We start from the raw sequence: 16,969 nt of genomic DNA, 5'->3' as shown, positions 1-16,969 counted from the left end.
TTTATATATACATTACATAATATATTTCAAGTATTTCTGTTCATTACACAAGGCCATTTTATATGTTACCTACTTTGATGTTATAATTGTACATTTTTGATTCAATATGCCATGTTGCTAATGTTATACCAAGTGTGTGTACTTGTTTTTTGTAAATGTTTTATATTATTATTATTATTATTATTATGTGAACCCCTGGAAGAGCAGCCACTGTCACAGCAAAAGCTAATGGGGATTCAAATTAACAAACGTTATCTTTTTTAAGCAAAAGTTTTATTTAATGACCAACGTGTGGAAAACTGCTGATTTGACAGTTGTCTGGCAAAATGCTGCTGATTCCATTTACACAGAGGGTAAGTTTAAAAAAGGTCGCTGCTAAAGAAGATGGATGTTCACACTGCACATATGCGTATACATATGGAAAGTTAAGTGGTAGAAAAAAAATCATGCCATTCAGAGGACTGAGCAGCAACGATAAAGAACTAGACTGGTGCACAGTGACACAAAATCATTCTTTCCCCTCAAACAGTATTTGGAACATGCCCACTCTGATAAAAGTATGTCTACCTGGTTTAATGGTTATTGAATCACTGTCTTTGACTGATCAGCAAACTGGCCTGACCTAAAAGGTATAAAAAAATATTTCTGCTGTGTGAATAGGACGTTCAGAGACAAAGACTAAACAATCCAAATTAATCAGAGGAGAATACAAAAGCAACTTTAACACCTTAGCAGAGCCACAGGCTGATTCGCTCCATGTTGCACTAATGCAGTAATTCATGGCTGAAATTTCTCTATATATTGATCTCATGAATCTCCCCTAAACTCTGGAATGATCTTTGCTTCACATTCTTTTAATTGAATTGCTTTTTTCTTCCACTCAACTTTCCATTAAAATACATGAAAGCACTCTAAACAACCATCTTCATTAACAATGACTTTTTGCAGCATTAGCAGGCAGGGACATAGAGACTGTCAGCTGGACAAATGTCACATCAGCAGCCTTCCATATTATGAGGCGGATCATCACATAACATTTCTGCATTAAAAATAAAAATAGAAACAAAACACTGAAAATCACCATCTAAAAATTTGACTTTTTTAAACTAAATTACAGAACTAAATCAACATATTTACTATTCTGATTTACTTCAATGCACCATTATGTTGTATTAAAAGCATTAGCTGACTCGCTCCTTGAGTTAATAACAATCAACAATACAGCAGAAGAAAAAGTCAAGTCTGTCCAGAGAGGCATCGCTTCTCAAAAAGTTACGGCATAACCACCAAATCCAAAAGCTTTCTGGGATTTTTTTATTTTATTTTTTATTTTTATGATCGTATTTAATAATCACACTGTTAAAACAATAACTAAATGCATATAGCTTGTAATTAGTTGTCCTACAATCACATAAAGGCAGGTAGGTGCATGTCTGCACAGGCTTCCTGGCCCGCTTCTTCCCTCCGTTTGTGTGTTCAAACAGTGTGTGCGAGCATGTGCGTGCGTGTGTGTGTGTGTGTGAGGCGATGGGAGCTTTCCCTTTCAAAATAAAGTTGTTTGATTTCACATTTTGAATCATATCGCCTGCATGCTGAACTCAAAAGGAGTGGCATATGTATGCTTGCCAACAACACACTGCATTAAAGGCATGAGATCACGCGCGCACGCACACACACACACACACACTAAAGAACATAGTACTTTAAACATGGGTGTGCCTTCACCAACATGCACATTTTTTTTAAAAAGTGCTTAACTGAGAACCCAAAGTGATTTGTGTAGTTCAAGTGTTCCACTAAAAAGGCAGGAATTTTTAAACGTCTTGCCCTCTTCCAGAGTGAGCAACATGAGCACATGGAGCTTTTCACATGGACCTGATTCTACATGTTCAAAAGAAAGAAAAAAAAAATTGCCATTCAATATGGCACGCATGGAATGGCTGCAAGTTAGTCATCCTAAATGCTTAACCGAGGCCAAAATCACAGGAGCTCCGTTGGGGTTGTTTGTTCAAGAATGAAGATAAGGAGGGGAGTGGAGTCTAATGCAAAGGAGACTTCCGTGAAGTCATTTTTGTTGCATGATTCCTGTAAAGCAGTGCTTCTCAATTGCAGTCCTCAGACCCCCTGCTCTGCATGTTTTAGATGTGCCTCTATTCCAGAACAGCTGATTCAAATGATTGCATGACCATCAAGCACTGCAGAAGCCTGTTAATCACCCACAGATTCAATCCAGGTATGTGGTAGAAGGGAAGCACCTAACTGCGATTCTTGAGAATAGGGACAAAACAAGTCCTATGGATAAAGCACAAAATCTGAATAAAATATACACAAAATATAATTGTATTTTTTCAAATATCTGATTAAACTAATCTGGGTCATGTGAGCCCAGCAATGTATATTTTCCTGGTGTTTGCTGAATATTTTTTTATTTTAAACATTGTAGTCGGTGGCTGGTGTCTTTAAAATCCCTTGTCCTGGAGCAGAACTCAATATATTATAATAGTTTAAAACAATTAAAGAAATACAAAAATTATATATTATGACAATTAAGTATAAGAAGTCATATGAATAATTATGAAAGTATCAATAAATTGAATTAAAAATCATTTTTATATATTTTCAAATTCCATTGAAATTTGTCCCTAGTTTTTGTCAACACCGTCAGACATAAAAAGAATGTGAAAAAAATCAGGCATTAGTGGGGGGCACCAGAACTTCTGAGGACCCCATGACCACTTCCTTTCTCTTCCTTTACTAAGAGGGCTAGTTAGCTCTGCCTAGCATATGTTATTCTTTAGTTTTTTCTTCTGTTTTATTCCTAAATTGCTCGTCACAACCATGATGTGTCAACACCATAACTGACAATTCACAAAACTTTGATGAAATTTTGTGAAAGAGCTTAATTTTATTATACTGTAAAGATTTAATGGACCTGATGAGCTACAATATGGCCTCTTTCAGAATAACATCATGTAAATTGAGGTAATTTGGCATGTTGTCAACTCTGTCAGATGTCAACTCCAGAGTTTTTGAGACTCTTTCAGTGATAGTGTTGATAAATCTCACTTAAATGTGCAATTAATTAATTTTAATGTATTTTACATAAATTGCATTACTTAACATGTATCAAGTTTTTCATTTTACTCACTAGTTTGTCACCGCCTTCAGTTCTGTGTCAACTCTGTCAGATGGACTTTTTGTTTTTTGTTTTAAATAATATTTATTTTATTTCTTGAGAAACATTTGTCTGTGAAATGAGTACAAATATCACTAATAGGGTATTTTAAAAATCCTTTTATATTTATTTTTGTCAGATGGTGATGACAAAGTTCTGGGTCAAGTCGATTAAAAATTAAATAAATAAAAAAATGTTGCAACTGCATCTTTACATTTCCAAAACATTATTTGTCATATTTGCATACATAAGGTTGAGAAATATTTTTTTTTTTAAATTGGGAACATTAAAACCCATTTTGTCCCTATTCTCAAGAATCCCTGCTAAAACATTCAGGGCAGGGGGGCCTGAGGACCGGAATTGAGAAGCACTGCTGTAAAGAAAGAAAGAGGAAAATGCCGATTTCATCTGACACGGGACCTAATCCGGAATAAATTCTAGGTACATTTGAGTGAATATTTTCCCTCCAGTTTACTATTACTATTGTTTTCAACGACCCAGCAGCAACAACTCCTCCCATTCAATAGTAGGACAAAAAAAAATTTAAATAAATAAATCACAAGCAATCCCCTATAGCGCGTTGATAAGTGTTTTTAAGGCGTGCATACTCGAGTATTGCGGGTTTGGAAAGGTGTCGCGACCCCCCAGAAGTTACATCACACGGAGCAAAGAGAAGGACTCGACTGAAGTTATTCGATATATGTGCAACAGGCGGGGTGGAGGTGGGAGACGGAGCAGAGGGCTTACCAGATGAAGTCGGTGCAGTGGCTGCAGAAAGTCGGCTGCTTGAAGAACCTGGCGATGAATTTGTGGTCCTTCACTTCGTGGACGTTCTTTTGCCTCAGAGCACCTTTTCGAGCAAACCTGTTCGCTACGTCCGCGGTGGACGACTCGTTAAAACTTGCATCTGCCATCGCGTTCCTCCTCTCTCTCTCTAAATATATATATATATATAAAACACAAATCAATGCAACAGCTTCCTGCTGTGTTCGGGCTCGTTGCTCAGTCCGAAGTGAACGGTCTGCGCTTGTCAGTGCCGAGCCAGAAAGCGAAGCGGCGGTCCTGACTGGAGACACTGGACCTACTGGGTCTGAGGGATTTCCCTGCCTGTCGCTGCTCCACTGACACTGACAGCTCGGCTCCGTCAAGGTGGCAGCAGTGAGACTCCCTGCTTCCTCTGACTCCTTTCAAATCAAAAGTACTTTTTTAAGTTAGAAGGAAGAAATTGGTTTCTCTAATATTATTGGAAGTTCCAACAGGTTCCAATAATTAATATCTATATAATATATAGATATATAAATGTAACCCTTTACATATCCTGCCTCCAGGGGGCAACATTATAGGCCTGCGTTTGTTATAGATGACATAATTTACACAAACAACTGCTAAATAAAGAAAATGTTAATAGAAAGATTATTTTTACCATAATGTGGCGCACCTGTGCATGGCTTATAGTGCTGTACATATTTTTTGCGCCACTGAGTGACGCCTTCAGGATATTCAGATAGTATGTTCTTCTTCTTCAGTTCCTTTGGCGGCTGGCGAAAAAATACGTTTACGTAATCATTACCGCGACCAACCGGTGAAGGCCAGATCAATATGGAGCGTAAAGAGTGCCAAATAACAATAGATACACAACTTGTAAAATAATTATATAAATGTGTCATATTTTTTATTTATAAAACTGGAAATAAATTTGGAAATATTTTATTAGTTATTTGTGCCTAAATTAAATGTATTGATTTCGTTTTTTAAAAACTTATTTCATATGTTAATAAAAAAAAATTGCGTTTTTATGCTGAAGCACGTAATGTATTCATTTATGCTGTGTGTGGGTGAGATTAGGGCTGTTTTCCTAGAGACCCTGAGGTCTGATTGGCTGCTTCAAACAGCAGATTGAGGTAACTTCTTTAAAGTTTGCTAAGACTCTTAAGGTTAAAATCTTTAGTGGAAGTGTGGAAGTAACTTCATTATTAAGAAGGAACTTAGATCTTGAAAATGCTTATCTTTGAAATTGCCAAAAAATTTGTATATATATGTAAAGAAAACATCTGCTCTGACAGTCAGGGTACAAATTGGAAAAAATATTTTCAAACTTCTGGGCCAGGGTACGTGAGGGAAACAACGTAGTCATGTTTGAGCTTTAGCAACACTTGCAGTATTTAGGAAACAACTTTGCTGTTTATTGAGCAACAGACCAACCGGTTGTGGCTTGTTGCCTTTTCTTAGAGTTGTTCAACTCGACCACCATTTCAGGTGGACTGAATGTGGTAAGAACTCACCAAATCTTATTTCTCTATTGCAAACACTTTCATGTTGTCACCACCATTAAAATACAACCATAAATTACCTGTGTTTACCTTGAAGACTACAAAATGTTTTCCTTGTGTTCAGTTGTTAAATTTGATCCTGTGAAAATGTATTATTTAATCAGGCGATAAAATCCAATGCAGCATAATGTGTTTTAATGAATCCATATTTAAACACCTTTGATGTCTCTGTGTTAGCCTTCATCTCTGCACTTTTAATCTCCCTCTGCTTTGATTTTTAAAAAATCCTCTGAAGTACAAAACCCGAAAGCACAACAAACCAACCTTTGAAATCTAATCTAAATAAACCTTCTGAAAATCCACCTATTTACATATGAACTGAACAACTTCAGCTACTTTCTTGCCCTCTCTCAATTTTCACAAATGTTTTGTTTTGTTTTCGATTTATTTTGAAAAACCAATTTCCGGTCGTGGACTTGTGTACTTTTGCGTAACTTGACTCTTCCACACTCCTCTTCCTCCTTTCTCGCTCCGGCTGATGTCACGCAACAGGATCCGCCGTGGGAGGGAGGAGGCCTTGGGTCCCGCTGGACGAACCGAGGCTGGAGGCGGCACCGTGTGGGAAAACATGGCGTTGCATACTCTTTCTGATACGCATGACATCAATAAGAAAATATCAAAGTTATTACGCAGGTTTGTTGCATCTGTCCTGTGGAGAAGAACTCATTTTGCTTTTCCCCACCAAAACAGGAAATAGAACACACCTCTTCTTTTTTTCTATTACCGTGTGAAAAAGTGTTTGAAATATTTTTCCCTGCTTCTTTCGTTTTATGGAAACATAAAACGAGCATGACGCAATTACATTACCGCAACTATATTGCGGTAATATACCACAACTATATTACCGCAAGTTACAGCATGGCATGGAATACCGGAGGCTAATTCAAGATATGAACTGATGCCAAAATGAAACGGAGCCGTGAGCTTTGACTTTGTGGCAAAGTAAACAGATCCCACGTACTTTACATAAGTGGAGTTCATGATTCCTTGTAAAGACCCTGAATGTTTGCTTCCCTTAAACCTGAACCTTTGCAAAAACAAACAAACATTAAAAAAAGAAACGTTCATTTAATGTCTGATTGAAAATTAGATCAGAAAATCTCTCAAAAGATGATACAAATATGTTAAATGAAGGTGCTTCTGTTATAGATCACCTCGTTTACACAAATAGCTAAGTACAGAAAATGCTGACTGGAAAGAATTTTTACACTATCGATATGGCGCCCCCTCTAGCAAAGCGCCCCTTTTATCGTCCATACCCAATTTTCTTTTCTTTTTTCTTATCTTTTACTCCACTGGTTAAATGAGGAACAGAAACAAATATCTGTTTTTATTTGCATCTTGGTATACATAACACAAGTTTATTAATACTGCTCTAAATAATTTGGGATTTTGAAATAAATATAAATACATTTGGATGTTTTTTTTTCTCTCTCTCTCTCTCTTTCTCCTTTTTGCTAACAAGGTGAAATGTGCATTTCCCAAATGAACAAAAGCAGAAGCAAGAGAAGAAGTGCATTTTCTAACAGATTGACAAATCGATCGATATTTTATACACAACCCGTGGAGTGAGTTTCATAACAGCAGAAAAAGGATCTTTGATCTTTGTACCATACTGTTAACTGAGTTTTAACTTTACTTCAAATCATTTTTGCACAGCTTTTTTTTTCTTCTAAGCTTTATAGATTTTTTTCTTTTCTTTTTTTTTTTTTTCCTCAACGGGCTGCACCAATAAACTCAGTTTGTGTTTCCTTTCAGTTAGTGACTCGGATTCCCACAAAGTTCACTGACATGGAGAATACTCTCCCTTGTTTCACTGAAGACAAATATTTAGAAATGACACACAGAGCAAGACGGGGGACAATCCAGCAACCTTTAAAAACTTGTAAGGAAAGAATTCAGTCAAGTAAAAAAAAATTCCACGTTGCAGATCTGAGACTACGTAGGCTATAACGATAAACAGCTCATGAAACATACACGCTGGATGATTTTTCTGTTTAACTCGTAGTTTTCACAACAAAAAAGCCCTCCTTTTTTCTTTGCCATTTCTGCAATGGAGTTATTTTTCTTTTGCACTTGATGAGATTTCACATAATTCTGTCTGCTGTTTGCTCTTCCACCAGATCGAGATTATCTATCAACATTTAGTCAAATACGTCTGTATGCACGCCGCATGTGAACTTTGGGCTTAATCAATAGCAGTCTGAGGTTGCATCTGATTGGAGGAGGCCATCTCTGCAGCCAGAATCCAAAAGGCTCTCATCCAGTGGCTGCAGGGTGAACACAGAGCGGATTTCACCTCCAAAGAAGATGGCTCCCGCTTTGCTGCTTCTCAGCATTGCAGCTTTATTTACAACCGTAGCTCCTGCAAAAGGTACATTTGCAAATTTGTGACTTGGCTTAAGTTAAACTTCTGCTTGACGTCACCTTCTTCCCTTTGTCTCCCACCAGTTTGCGGCCGGCCTCGTGTCTCTGATGGCGTTGATGTTTCCTCCATGAAGCGCGTGTTTGAGATCGGAGAAGACGTGACCCTCTCGTGCGAGCAGGGCTACTCGCCTTCAACGGCGACGCCTCCCAGGATAACCTGCACGGCGACAGGGGAATGGACGCCGGCAAACCTGGCGTGTTCCCGTGAGTCGAGGCTGCGGCTTCTGTTTTTTAAATCCTGCGGCTGGCATCTTGCAGAGCTAAAAAAAAACAGTGAGCGGGAAGCGAATTGGTGAAGTCCAAATGCGGTTTTGTGTAATAATCAACAAAAGCAATCATAGCAGAATTTTAAAAAACTTGATGATGGTCTTTCAAGATAACTCATTGCTAAGTTGTGAAGACGTCTAATAGATGTGGTGATCTGCTTTTCTACAGCCAGGATGTGCCAGATACCCAGGCCTTTGCAGCCATTTGCAAAAGGCAGGACAGAGGCTCCTTTTAAGAGCGTGCTCAACTTCTCATGTGATGATGGGTAAGAACAAAAATATATGTATAAATTCTCCCAGATTATGATTTGCAGATTATTGCAGGAATACGTATTTGTCATTATTCAGGTACGTCATGGTAGGAGCTAATGAAAGCAGGTGCTTACACGATGGCACCTGGAGTCATCCGCCTCCTCTCTGCAAAGGTAAAATAAGTTAACCAGACCCTGCCCACTTTGTTTGCACATTTAAAAAGGCCCAGATTGAACAAAGCGGTTTAACACGTTTCTAGAAAATGATACGGAGTGTAACGGAGAAGCAGGGTTCGGTTTTTAATCAACCACAAATCTGGAACCAACTTCCAGTAAACTGCATGACTGAAAAAAAACTGAGTTCCTTTAAATCAAGGCTAAAAACCCCTACCTGTTTAGAGGTGACCTGATTCCAAGTAAGTTTAAAACTGAGCAACATTTTTGATGACGATTTTGACGTCAGCGTTTAACAAAATGTATCTTTTATTGCTCGTTTCATAATTGTTTTTATGGTGTAAAGCACTTTGAGCTGCCCTGTGGCTGGAATGTGTTACACAAATAAACGTGACTTGACTAATGACAAATGAATCAACTAATACTTTTTCACATTAAAAAAATTGTACCCAAGCATAATAGTGGAAAGTTGAGTGGCAGGAAAAAGTGTGGTAGAGTTAAGTTGCACAAACCACTGCCGTATGAAGAGTGTGAAGAAATCCTCATTTAACAGTTTGAAGGATATTTACAAAGGTGTGAAAGGTATGCTGGAGTCAATGATTCTAAAGCCAGCACACCCACAGACGTTTTCGAAGACATGGACTACAGGTATTTGGTTTCTTGTGATAGGCGGAAACTCTTTATCTACAGGTTTTCTTGAACTCATTGCAAAGAGTCTGTACATTTGAGAATCCCCTGCTTGAAAGTTGATGCCAATATGAGTATATTTCAAAATTGGTCAATAAAGAAAAGAGCAGCCCCAATGACTGAGCCCCAAGGAACACCACAGCAACAAAAGGCCAAACAGATTTCAAATATTTCCTACTTATTTTTACATTTTCCATTCATGACATGGGTATCGCCATATCAAGTTCTGATTGTGGTCCCACAGGTGTGAACTGTCCTCTGCCCAAGTCACCCAGAGAGGGACGGATTGTCCACGACAAGGCCGTCACAGGAACGTCTACAATTTATGGACAAGGCTGGACGTACGAGTGCAACCCACCCAAAGCACCGAGTTACGAGAGAGGCTCCTGCATGGCCGATGGCTCCGCAACCGAACCTCCGGTTTGCCGAGGTAAATCCAGACTTGTGATGTGTGAATATTGTCTGAATGTATGGTATTACATGCAAGATTTATTTTCTTCTTCATCTTCTTCTTTACTTACATGTCAGAGTTGTGTTGTTTAAAGGCGGCAGTATTATGTAAAATCAACTTTTTTTAGCTTTACATCATGTCCTAATGTTATTCCCTCATCCAAAACATACCTGGGGTGTTGCTTTTATTCTTTCATACTTGTTTGACAAAACGCCTGGGTGGACCTAGCCCCGCCTTTGAGGATGAAGCTCCTTCTCTGAGCTGCAGCTTACAAGTTTTGGATTTTCCGCTTCACTGAGCTCCTTCAGACTAGCCACCAGCAATTAGCAAACACCTGGTGGAGCTGCGCATCTGCTGAGCTCGTTATACGAGCTACTTCTCAGTGCAACGCTTGAAAAACGTGTCGTTTAAGGGTTCATAAAGGAGTGATGTTGTGATGACTTCCTGAAGGCGGAGCTTCACAAAGAGCAGGAGTTCTTAAAGAGACAGAGGCCCAATTTCAAGGCATTAAATTATAAATTTAAATTTCTTTGAACTTGACTTAAAATAGCACTTGATTGTGCTATAAAATTTCACAATAGGCCTGGAAAATACATAATACTGCCCCTCTAATGAAATCATCGTTGTTGTTGTCGTTACAGATGTGAGCTGCCCCATTCCTCCAAGCATAGCAAATGGCGTCATCACGTTTGCCGTGATGAGGCAACACGGTTACAAGGAGAAGGTTAAGTATTCCTGCAATGAGCATTATACCCTGGAGGGTGAGGCTGAGATCCAGTGCCAAAACACTGGAAACTGGTCATCAAAGCCAGTCTGCAGGGGTGAGTCATGAGAAAATTAGATCTCACTTCAGGCCTCTACTCTATATTTATCTACCTCTGCTCTAAAGAGATTCCTACGCAAGAATGTCTTGGATTTTTTTGGCCGTAGAAAAAATGGTCAACTGCAAAGCAATACTGTTTTTTTTTTGTGTTTTTTTTTTATATCTCATAAAAATGTGAATTTTCTTTGTCAGGTGAAAATATTTGATATATATTTTTTTTGTTTAGTTTTTTTTTGTTGTTTTTAACCCAGCTCCTTGCGAAGTTGGAATCAAAAGAGGGCGCATCTTCTACAATGCCAGAAAGATCTGGATTGAAGACCTGAGGCCAAACAGAGTGCTCCATGGCGAACATGTTGCCTTCTATTGTAAGAATAAAGCTGAAAAGTGTGGCTACCCCGTGGCCAGCACCTGTAACGACGGAAACCTCCCCATCCCAGACTGCTACGAACGTGAGTCAATGCCAGCTGGATAAGCTCTACTTAAAACTGGTCCAGGTGACTGGCAATGGAACCAGTGGAAAATCTTCTTGGAATGTGATGTTTCGTCCCCTAGATAACAGCAAAATGCTTCTGTGTTTGTCTTGCTTTTCTTCTCTTTGACTTGTAGAACCAGGCAAAATCGAGTACAACCTAAGGTCTAAAAACCTTCCGTCAGAAATCAGAACGTGCGTGGCACCACCGGCCTTCAACCCAACAAGCCCCCCAAACCCTGCGTGAGCAACTTACAGCGCCACGAACTGGGAAAGACATGGGCCGCCTTCTCAATGTTCCCTGCTTTGGTTTTCTGTTCATTTAGACTGCCAATAAATAAATAAATGCAAGGTCATTAAAACAAACCAAGAAAATGTGTTAATAAAATCTTGAAAGAAATGGAAGCTGTGAACATCTAATGCAAAATGGTTGTAAAGTACATTTCAGTTCAATGCACACATAAAGGCTTATTTCCAAATAATCCAGTTCATTTCCAATTTTCCATTAGCATGCAAGGAAACAAATTCATACCAAAATTAAAGCTGCAAGCAGCCCCGAAGGAGGTCGCAGCTCCGCGATGCTCCGGCCTCCTGGCGACCGCAGGATCTCTGGCGACGCCGCCCGCCAGCCATTGCAAATGCTTTTGCGCAGTTCCCGCACCCGTCCACCAGGCGATATGCACCGATTCATTCAGCTGAAAAATTCCCCAAAATTCCCTCATATGTTAATTTTATTCACGTAATCAGTTTGTGTCATTTTCATTTTATTTAGATGTTTTTGAATGATTATATATTTAATTATTTCAAAATATGGTCCTAACATAGCAGAATGTTACCAATTCCCACATCAGTATGTGTATTTAAAGCAAGAAAGAACAACAAAAAGCAACAAATGTTTGATAAAAGAAACAAACTTTCCAGACCTCATCTATTTCTTACAAATTGTCTTTCCCACTCTCTTTTTTCCACGATGTACTAGGTTTGCTGACACAAGAACAATTAAATGTTTGACTAAATAAGCAAAATTACCGTTCCAATTTATAGCTACTGAAAAAAGTTAACAAGAGATGATTGTACAAGTGAATCATGGGCTACTTTGAATATAAACAAGAATAAAATGTTCTGAAGGCTGTATTGTAGTTCTTAGCTTTGCCACTAGGTGACGCGACCATATATAAACTCACACACATATATAGACTGCTATGTCTATATATATATATATATATATATATATATATATATATATATATATATATATATATATATATATATATATATATATATATATATCTCCATCCATCCATCCATTTTCTTTACACCCCTGTCCCTTAGTGGGGTCAGGAGGATTGCTGGTGCCAGTCTGTTGCAGGGCAACACAGAGACACACAGGACACACAACCATGCACTCACACCTTGGGACAATTTAGACAGACCAATTAATCTAACAGTCATGTTTTTGGACTGTGGGTTGAAACCGGAGTACCCGGAGAAAACCCACGCATGCACAGGGAGAACATGCAAACTCCATACAGAAAGACCGGGACCGGGAATCAAACCCACAACCTTCTTGCTGCAAGGCAACAGCTCTACCAACTGCACCACTGTGCAGCCCTAAAAAGTAATGAGGGAAAATAAAAAAAACACAAAGACAGAGGGGGAAAACAAAACTTGAATTTTTGTGTTGGAATTTCAACATCTGGGTTTTTTTTATTTATTATTATTTAATTGTTTTTTGTGACTTCCCAGAAACATTTGAAAGGATTCCAAAATCTTATTGAAGGAGTTGCTTCATGCTACTCTCGTCTGTTTACCCTGAGAGAAACACAAACAGCTGAAAGTGGGGCAAAGAGTCCGCACCCGAAGGCAGACTGCAGGAGAGAAGGAGACTGTCCGTCGTCTCTACAGAAGATGGAGCGTTTGTTTCTGCTGTGCTCTGGTCTGCTTGTGACCACAGTGACATCCCAACATAATGGTATGACTTCTTTTCATTTCACACGTCCTAGAATGAAAAGTTACCTGGGTTTGTTTTAAGGATTTCAACTTTTGCTATGGACTTATGGAGAAACATTTCACCGCTTGTGTTGATCGATGACTATATTTCTCAACACTGCTGAGTTAAAGTCAGTGAAAACATTTCACATTTCATAGTCGAACAGTTGTTTTGTTCTGTCAATAGTAATTTGAAGGGGTAGGAAAAGTGTGGCATAATAACATTTAATATTGCTTGTATATACAGAGTTTTGGACATCTGTTAAGCTCTTACATACGGTATATCCACAACTTTCATTGAAATAATTGACTAATTCCAGTTTGTTCCCGACCCGAACTGAGAGGGAACATTGAGATGTCTGGGATCCAGAGGTTCTCCAGTCCCGGGGAGGAGTTAGCCCTGTCCTGTAAAGAGGGATATACTCCTGTGTTGGGCCCACGCAAGATTGTTTGTACCATCAACGGCGTGTGGACAAGCACCAAGCTGAAGTGCATACGTGTGTATCTTATTTTCTTTCTATTAATTATGGCAGAAATGTCTAGCAATAATTCTTGGAATTACCAGTGAAATAAAATTCACAGAGATTTTGAAGTAAGCAGATAAAAAATTCAATAGTTTTAGTATACTCAAGAGTTTTCACTTGGACGTATGCAAATTAAGAACGGCAAGTTTGAAAATGTCAAGGAAAAAATTAACTATTTACTTAGAGTACTTTGAAGAAACATTTAAAAACTAATTTTTTCTCATGTTGTGTCAAAACCCAGAACTTTAGTGTTTTAGATCAAGATTTATCTATCAATATTTTATATTTTATTGTATTTACTATAAAAATAACTCAGGTTAAGACAGATTCAATGATTAATCTATGTGGTCATCATTTCATCAAGTCTTGCCACAGATAATCAGTAAGATTTAGGTCTGGCCTTTGACTAGGCCACTCTAAGAAATCAGCATGCTTTGATCTAACCCACTTAAATATTTGTGCTATTTTAGCTCACATAAAATCTCAATAAAATCATAGCAGTCTGTGCTTGTAATGTGACAAAAAGTGGGAAAGTTTAAATATTAGAATGGGTTCAGTATACAAACAGGATTGTAAGCCACTACTTGTAACTTTAGTATGAATTGCACAATTTCATGCCTTAAGTGAATAAACTCACATTTAACTGTTTGCATCAATAATAAATGACAGCTAAGTATAACTTTCATGTTTTCTCCCGCAGCAAAACAATGTCCACATCCTGAACTAATCACTAATGGTGAACTGTTTTACGAGGACACAGTGTACCAGAGTGCAATCAACTACACCTGCCATGAAGGGTAAACAAAAAGAAAACACGTTTTATGTTGTGTGTGCAAATAATCTATATTGTATATCAGAAACTGTACATAAAAAGCTGGGTTTAAAAAAAAATACTTTTACCCTGTTGATTAAATATCATGTTGAACAGGTATATGATGACTGGAGAGAGTTCAGCAGTGTGCCAAGCCAGCGGGACATGGAGTTCACCTGCACCAGAGTGCACACGTATGTATTTATTTAAAGTCATTTCATCTAATGCATTTAAGGGGTGTGGTGAGGATTTGAATACGGAAAATAAACTACAGTATTTTACTTTAGGTCTTTTTTGAGGTGTTTTTAAATTAATTAAAAAAAAAAAAAAAAGCAACATATGCGTGTTTTATAGCATTAAATCAGTAGAATTTGGCGCATGACTGACGATTTTGAACAAATCCGCAAAGAATTTTAACTGAATACTGAAAAGGTTAATCTAAAAAGAAAAAAACCAAGAGGTTAGTTTTGTGTAATAATCAATGTGTCTCAAACAGACATTTCTCCAGAACAGAGTAAATTTTAGGAATATGTTAACCAAATTTGTAAATGTTCTCCATTTACAACCAAAAAAATGCACTATTTTATACAACAGACATCAATGTAACCGTTAGGTCTGTAGTTAAAAGAAGAGACAAGGTACAGCATGTCAAAAGAATTTAATTGCTTTGGTCTTATTCATAAAAACAGTTATTGTGATATTACACAGACTCGGTCCCAATAAATACCTTCAGCGACAGCAAACGAACACAGCTGAGAGCAAGGTGAATAAGTATCTCGCAACAAAAGAAGCCCTCCTGTGATATTTTCAAAATGGCTGTCATTATCTTTGCAGATTACCCAACAAATTTGCTACAAGGACACAGCCTAAAGAGCCACTAATGCACCCACAACCCCTCAGTGTGATTCACCTTTTTTTTTTTTACATAGATTTCAACTGTATATCCATATAAAAAATATTTTAAATGTTTTATTCAAAATATGGAAAAAATGTAAACTGATGGGTTTTGTTGTTGTTGTTTTTGTCTTGGTAGCTATTCCCTGTGGTCTCGCTCCAGTCCCACTGTATGGAATGGTCATTTACGACAAGGTGATCAGAGGAAACACGGTCAATTACGGCCTCACGGCGACGTATTACTGCAATCCTCCATACGCACTTTTCGGCAACCCGGTTGCAGAGTGCACCGCCAGCGGCACCTGGACCAAGACACCAGAGTGTCAAGGTAGGAGAAGGCGGTAAAATATGGCTCAGCTTGGCTGATTTTAGTACAACCCAATTACATTCAAAAGTTTATGAAAGTTTATTTCCATTTTCCTGGCAAATAAAAGGAAAAAGTAAGAATAAACGAATGTGTTTCCTCACAGTGGTGACCTGCCCTCCGCCAGAGAGCATTGAAAGAGGCTACATGTCAAACAACGAGAAGAGGGAGTTTTTCTACAGGGAAAGAGTCAAGTACGGCTGCGAGAGTCCGTACGTGCTGGAAGGAAATGTGGAGGTGGTCTGCCAGGAGAATGGAAAGTGGTCCGAAAAGCCGTCTTGCAAAGGTAATTCTGTAGGGAATCACAAAATATAAAGCATTAAAATCCAAACGTGCAGAATAAAAATAGCTGTCTTCTTTTTCAGAGTCTAATCAGGTTTCATTTGAGTTTGCATCTTTTCTGCAGTCATACATTTTAGCCATATTTTCAATTTTATTTCAATCTCAAAACTTGGCTTAGGACTTTTTTTAAAAAAACATAACATAAATATTCATAAATATAAATATTCTGTGCTCATCAAATATTCTGTGCCCCCCCCCCTCTTCAGCTCCTTGTTCTGTTAACTTACAAAGAGCAAGAATTTTGCACAACGGGAATAAAATCTGGATCGAAAACTTCCAGCCGAATCGTGTCTTACACCTTGAGATCGTCTCTGTCTACTGCATGAACGAAGCCATGAAATGTGGTTATGCCGTGGCGACCCAGTGCATCGATGGAACGCTAAACATACCCGAATGCTTTGAAGGTATGAGCCATTTTATTCCAAAAAATAAATCAATAAATGAATTGAACAAAAGCTATTGTCGAGTTATAATGTTTTGACTCAAACTGAAGAACACTTGGCTCCAAAATGTTTTCTCAGTAGCATAGTCAGAGGTTTAGCAGATATTAAATACTATTAGTGTTAGACTATGAAACGCAGCATTTTATTTCTGCAGACATATGAAGAATCAGTCTGAATTTATAGCATGTTATCATGACAACACTCTGCACTGCAGTACCTAATATTAAAGCGAAAACCTAAATCAATATCTGCCTGTCTGTCTATTTGAAGTGTTATTACATGATATTAGCAAACTTACTCTGTGTGTTTGTTATGTGTGTTTCAGAACCCAGTGGGGTGAAGTACACCTTGAAGCCAAATTCACTTCCGTCAGAGATCGACCAGTGCTGAAGTGGCGGATATTTTCTATCCTGAGGCTGTCATAAATGTCCACTACCTTTCAAAGTAAAGAAGATGATTTAAATCTGTTTGAGATTTTATTGTTTTTTTTATTATTATTATTATATGTCATAACTTCAAATCTAATATGCAGAACTTCATTTCAGTTGT

At 38.1% G+C, this 16,969-nt stretch overlaps 3 protein-coding genes across 9 annotated transcripts in view; 2 read left to right on the top strand and 1 right to left on the bottom strand.

The window, feature by feature from the left end:
• prkcaa (protein kinase C, alpha, a) overlaps positions 1-4,312 on the bottom strand; it is a 141,355-nt gene extending 137,043 nt beyond the window's left edge. For 4 of the 7 annotated variants that reach the window (XM_081604828.1, XM_081604791.1, XM_081604779.1 and 1 more), the window contains exon 1: positions 3,923-4,312. In XM_081604828.1, the coding sequence (XP_081460954.1) occupies positions 3,923-4,089 (167 nt within the window). In that variant the 5' untranslated portion in view covers positions 4,090-4,312. The remainder of the gene's footprint in view (positions 1-3,922) is intronic. The other 3 variants (XM_008420254.3, XM_081604801.1, XM_017305920.2) reach the window with 1 other exon arrangement.
• Positions 4,313-7,498: 3,186 nt separating this feature from the next.
• Positions 7,499-11,759, top strand: LOC103471377 (beta-2-glycoprotein 1-like). Its single transcript, XM_008420376.3, has 8 exons — positions 7,499-7,879; positions 7,957-8,136; positions 8,368-8,464; positions 8,547-8,623; positions 9,555-9,740; positions 10,403-10,582; positions 10,836-11,033; positions 11,191-11,759. Exons 1-8 carry the CDS (start codon positions 7,816-7,818, stop codon positions 11,298-11,300), a joined length of 1,092 nt encoding a protein of 363 aa, XP_008418598.1. The 5' UTR covers positions 7,499-7,815; the 3' UTR covers positions 11,301-11,759.
• A 1,107-nt stretch (positions 11,760-12,866) lies between these two features.
• LOC103471449 (beta-2-glycoprotein 1-like) lies at positions 12,867-16,887 on the top strand. Its single transcript, XM_008420500.3, has 8 exons — positions 12,867-13,025; positions 13,363-13,539; positions 14,267-14,363; positions 14,495-14,571; positions 15,411-15,599; positions 15,742-15,921; positions 16,184-16,381; positions 16,746-16,887. The coding sequence occupies exons 1-8, from the start codon at positions 12,962-12,964 to the stop codon at positions 16,808-16,810; spliced, it is 1,047 nt and encodes a 348-aa protein (XP_008418722.1). The 5' UTR covers positions 12,867-12,961; the 3' UTR covers positions 16,811-16,887.
• Positions 16,888-16,969: the final 82 nt, after the last annotated feature.

The sequence above is a fragment of the Poecilia reticulata genome, chromosome 1 (assembly GCF_904066995.2).
Source record: "Poecilia reticulata chromosome 1, P_reticulata-male-v2, whole genome shotgun sequence".
Lineage (NCBI taxonomy): Eukaryota > Metazoa > Chordata > Actinopteri > Cyprinodontiformes > Poeciliidae > Poecilia > Poecilia reticulata.
The sequence above is the reverse complement of the archived record's forward strand: the minus strand, read 5'-3'. Positions and strand labels throughout refer to the sequence as shown.

Excerpts from the sequence above, each read along its gene's own strand:
- LOC103471377 (XM_008420376.3), top strand. The coding sequence starts at position 7,816 with ATGGCTCCCGCTTTGCTGCTTCTCAGCATTGCAGCTTTATTTACAACC. Across the intron at positions 8,465-8,546 it reads AACTTCTCATGTGATGATGG|GTACGTCATGGTAGGAGCTA; the intron begins GTAAGAACAAAA and ends GTCATTATTCAG. Across the intron at positions 10,583-10,835 it reads ATCAAAGCCAGTCTGCAGGG|CTCCTTGCGAAGTTGGAATC; the intron begins GTGAGTCATGAG and ends TTTTTAACCCAG.
- LOC103471449 (XM_008420500.3), top strand. The coding sequence starts at position 12,962 with ATGGAGCGTTTGTTTCTGCTGTGCTCTGGTCTGCTTGTGACCACAGTG. Across the intron at positions 14,572-15,410 it reads ACCTGCACCAGAGTGCACAC|CTATTCCCTGTGGTCTCGCT; the intron begins GTATGTATTTAT and ends TTGTCTTGGTAG. Across the intron at positions 15,600-15,741 it reads CAAGACACCAGAGTGTCAAG|TGGTGACCTGCCCTCCGCCA; the intron begins GTAGGAGAAGGC and ends GTTTCCTCACAG.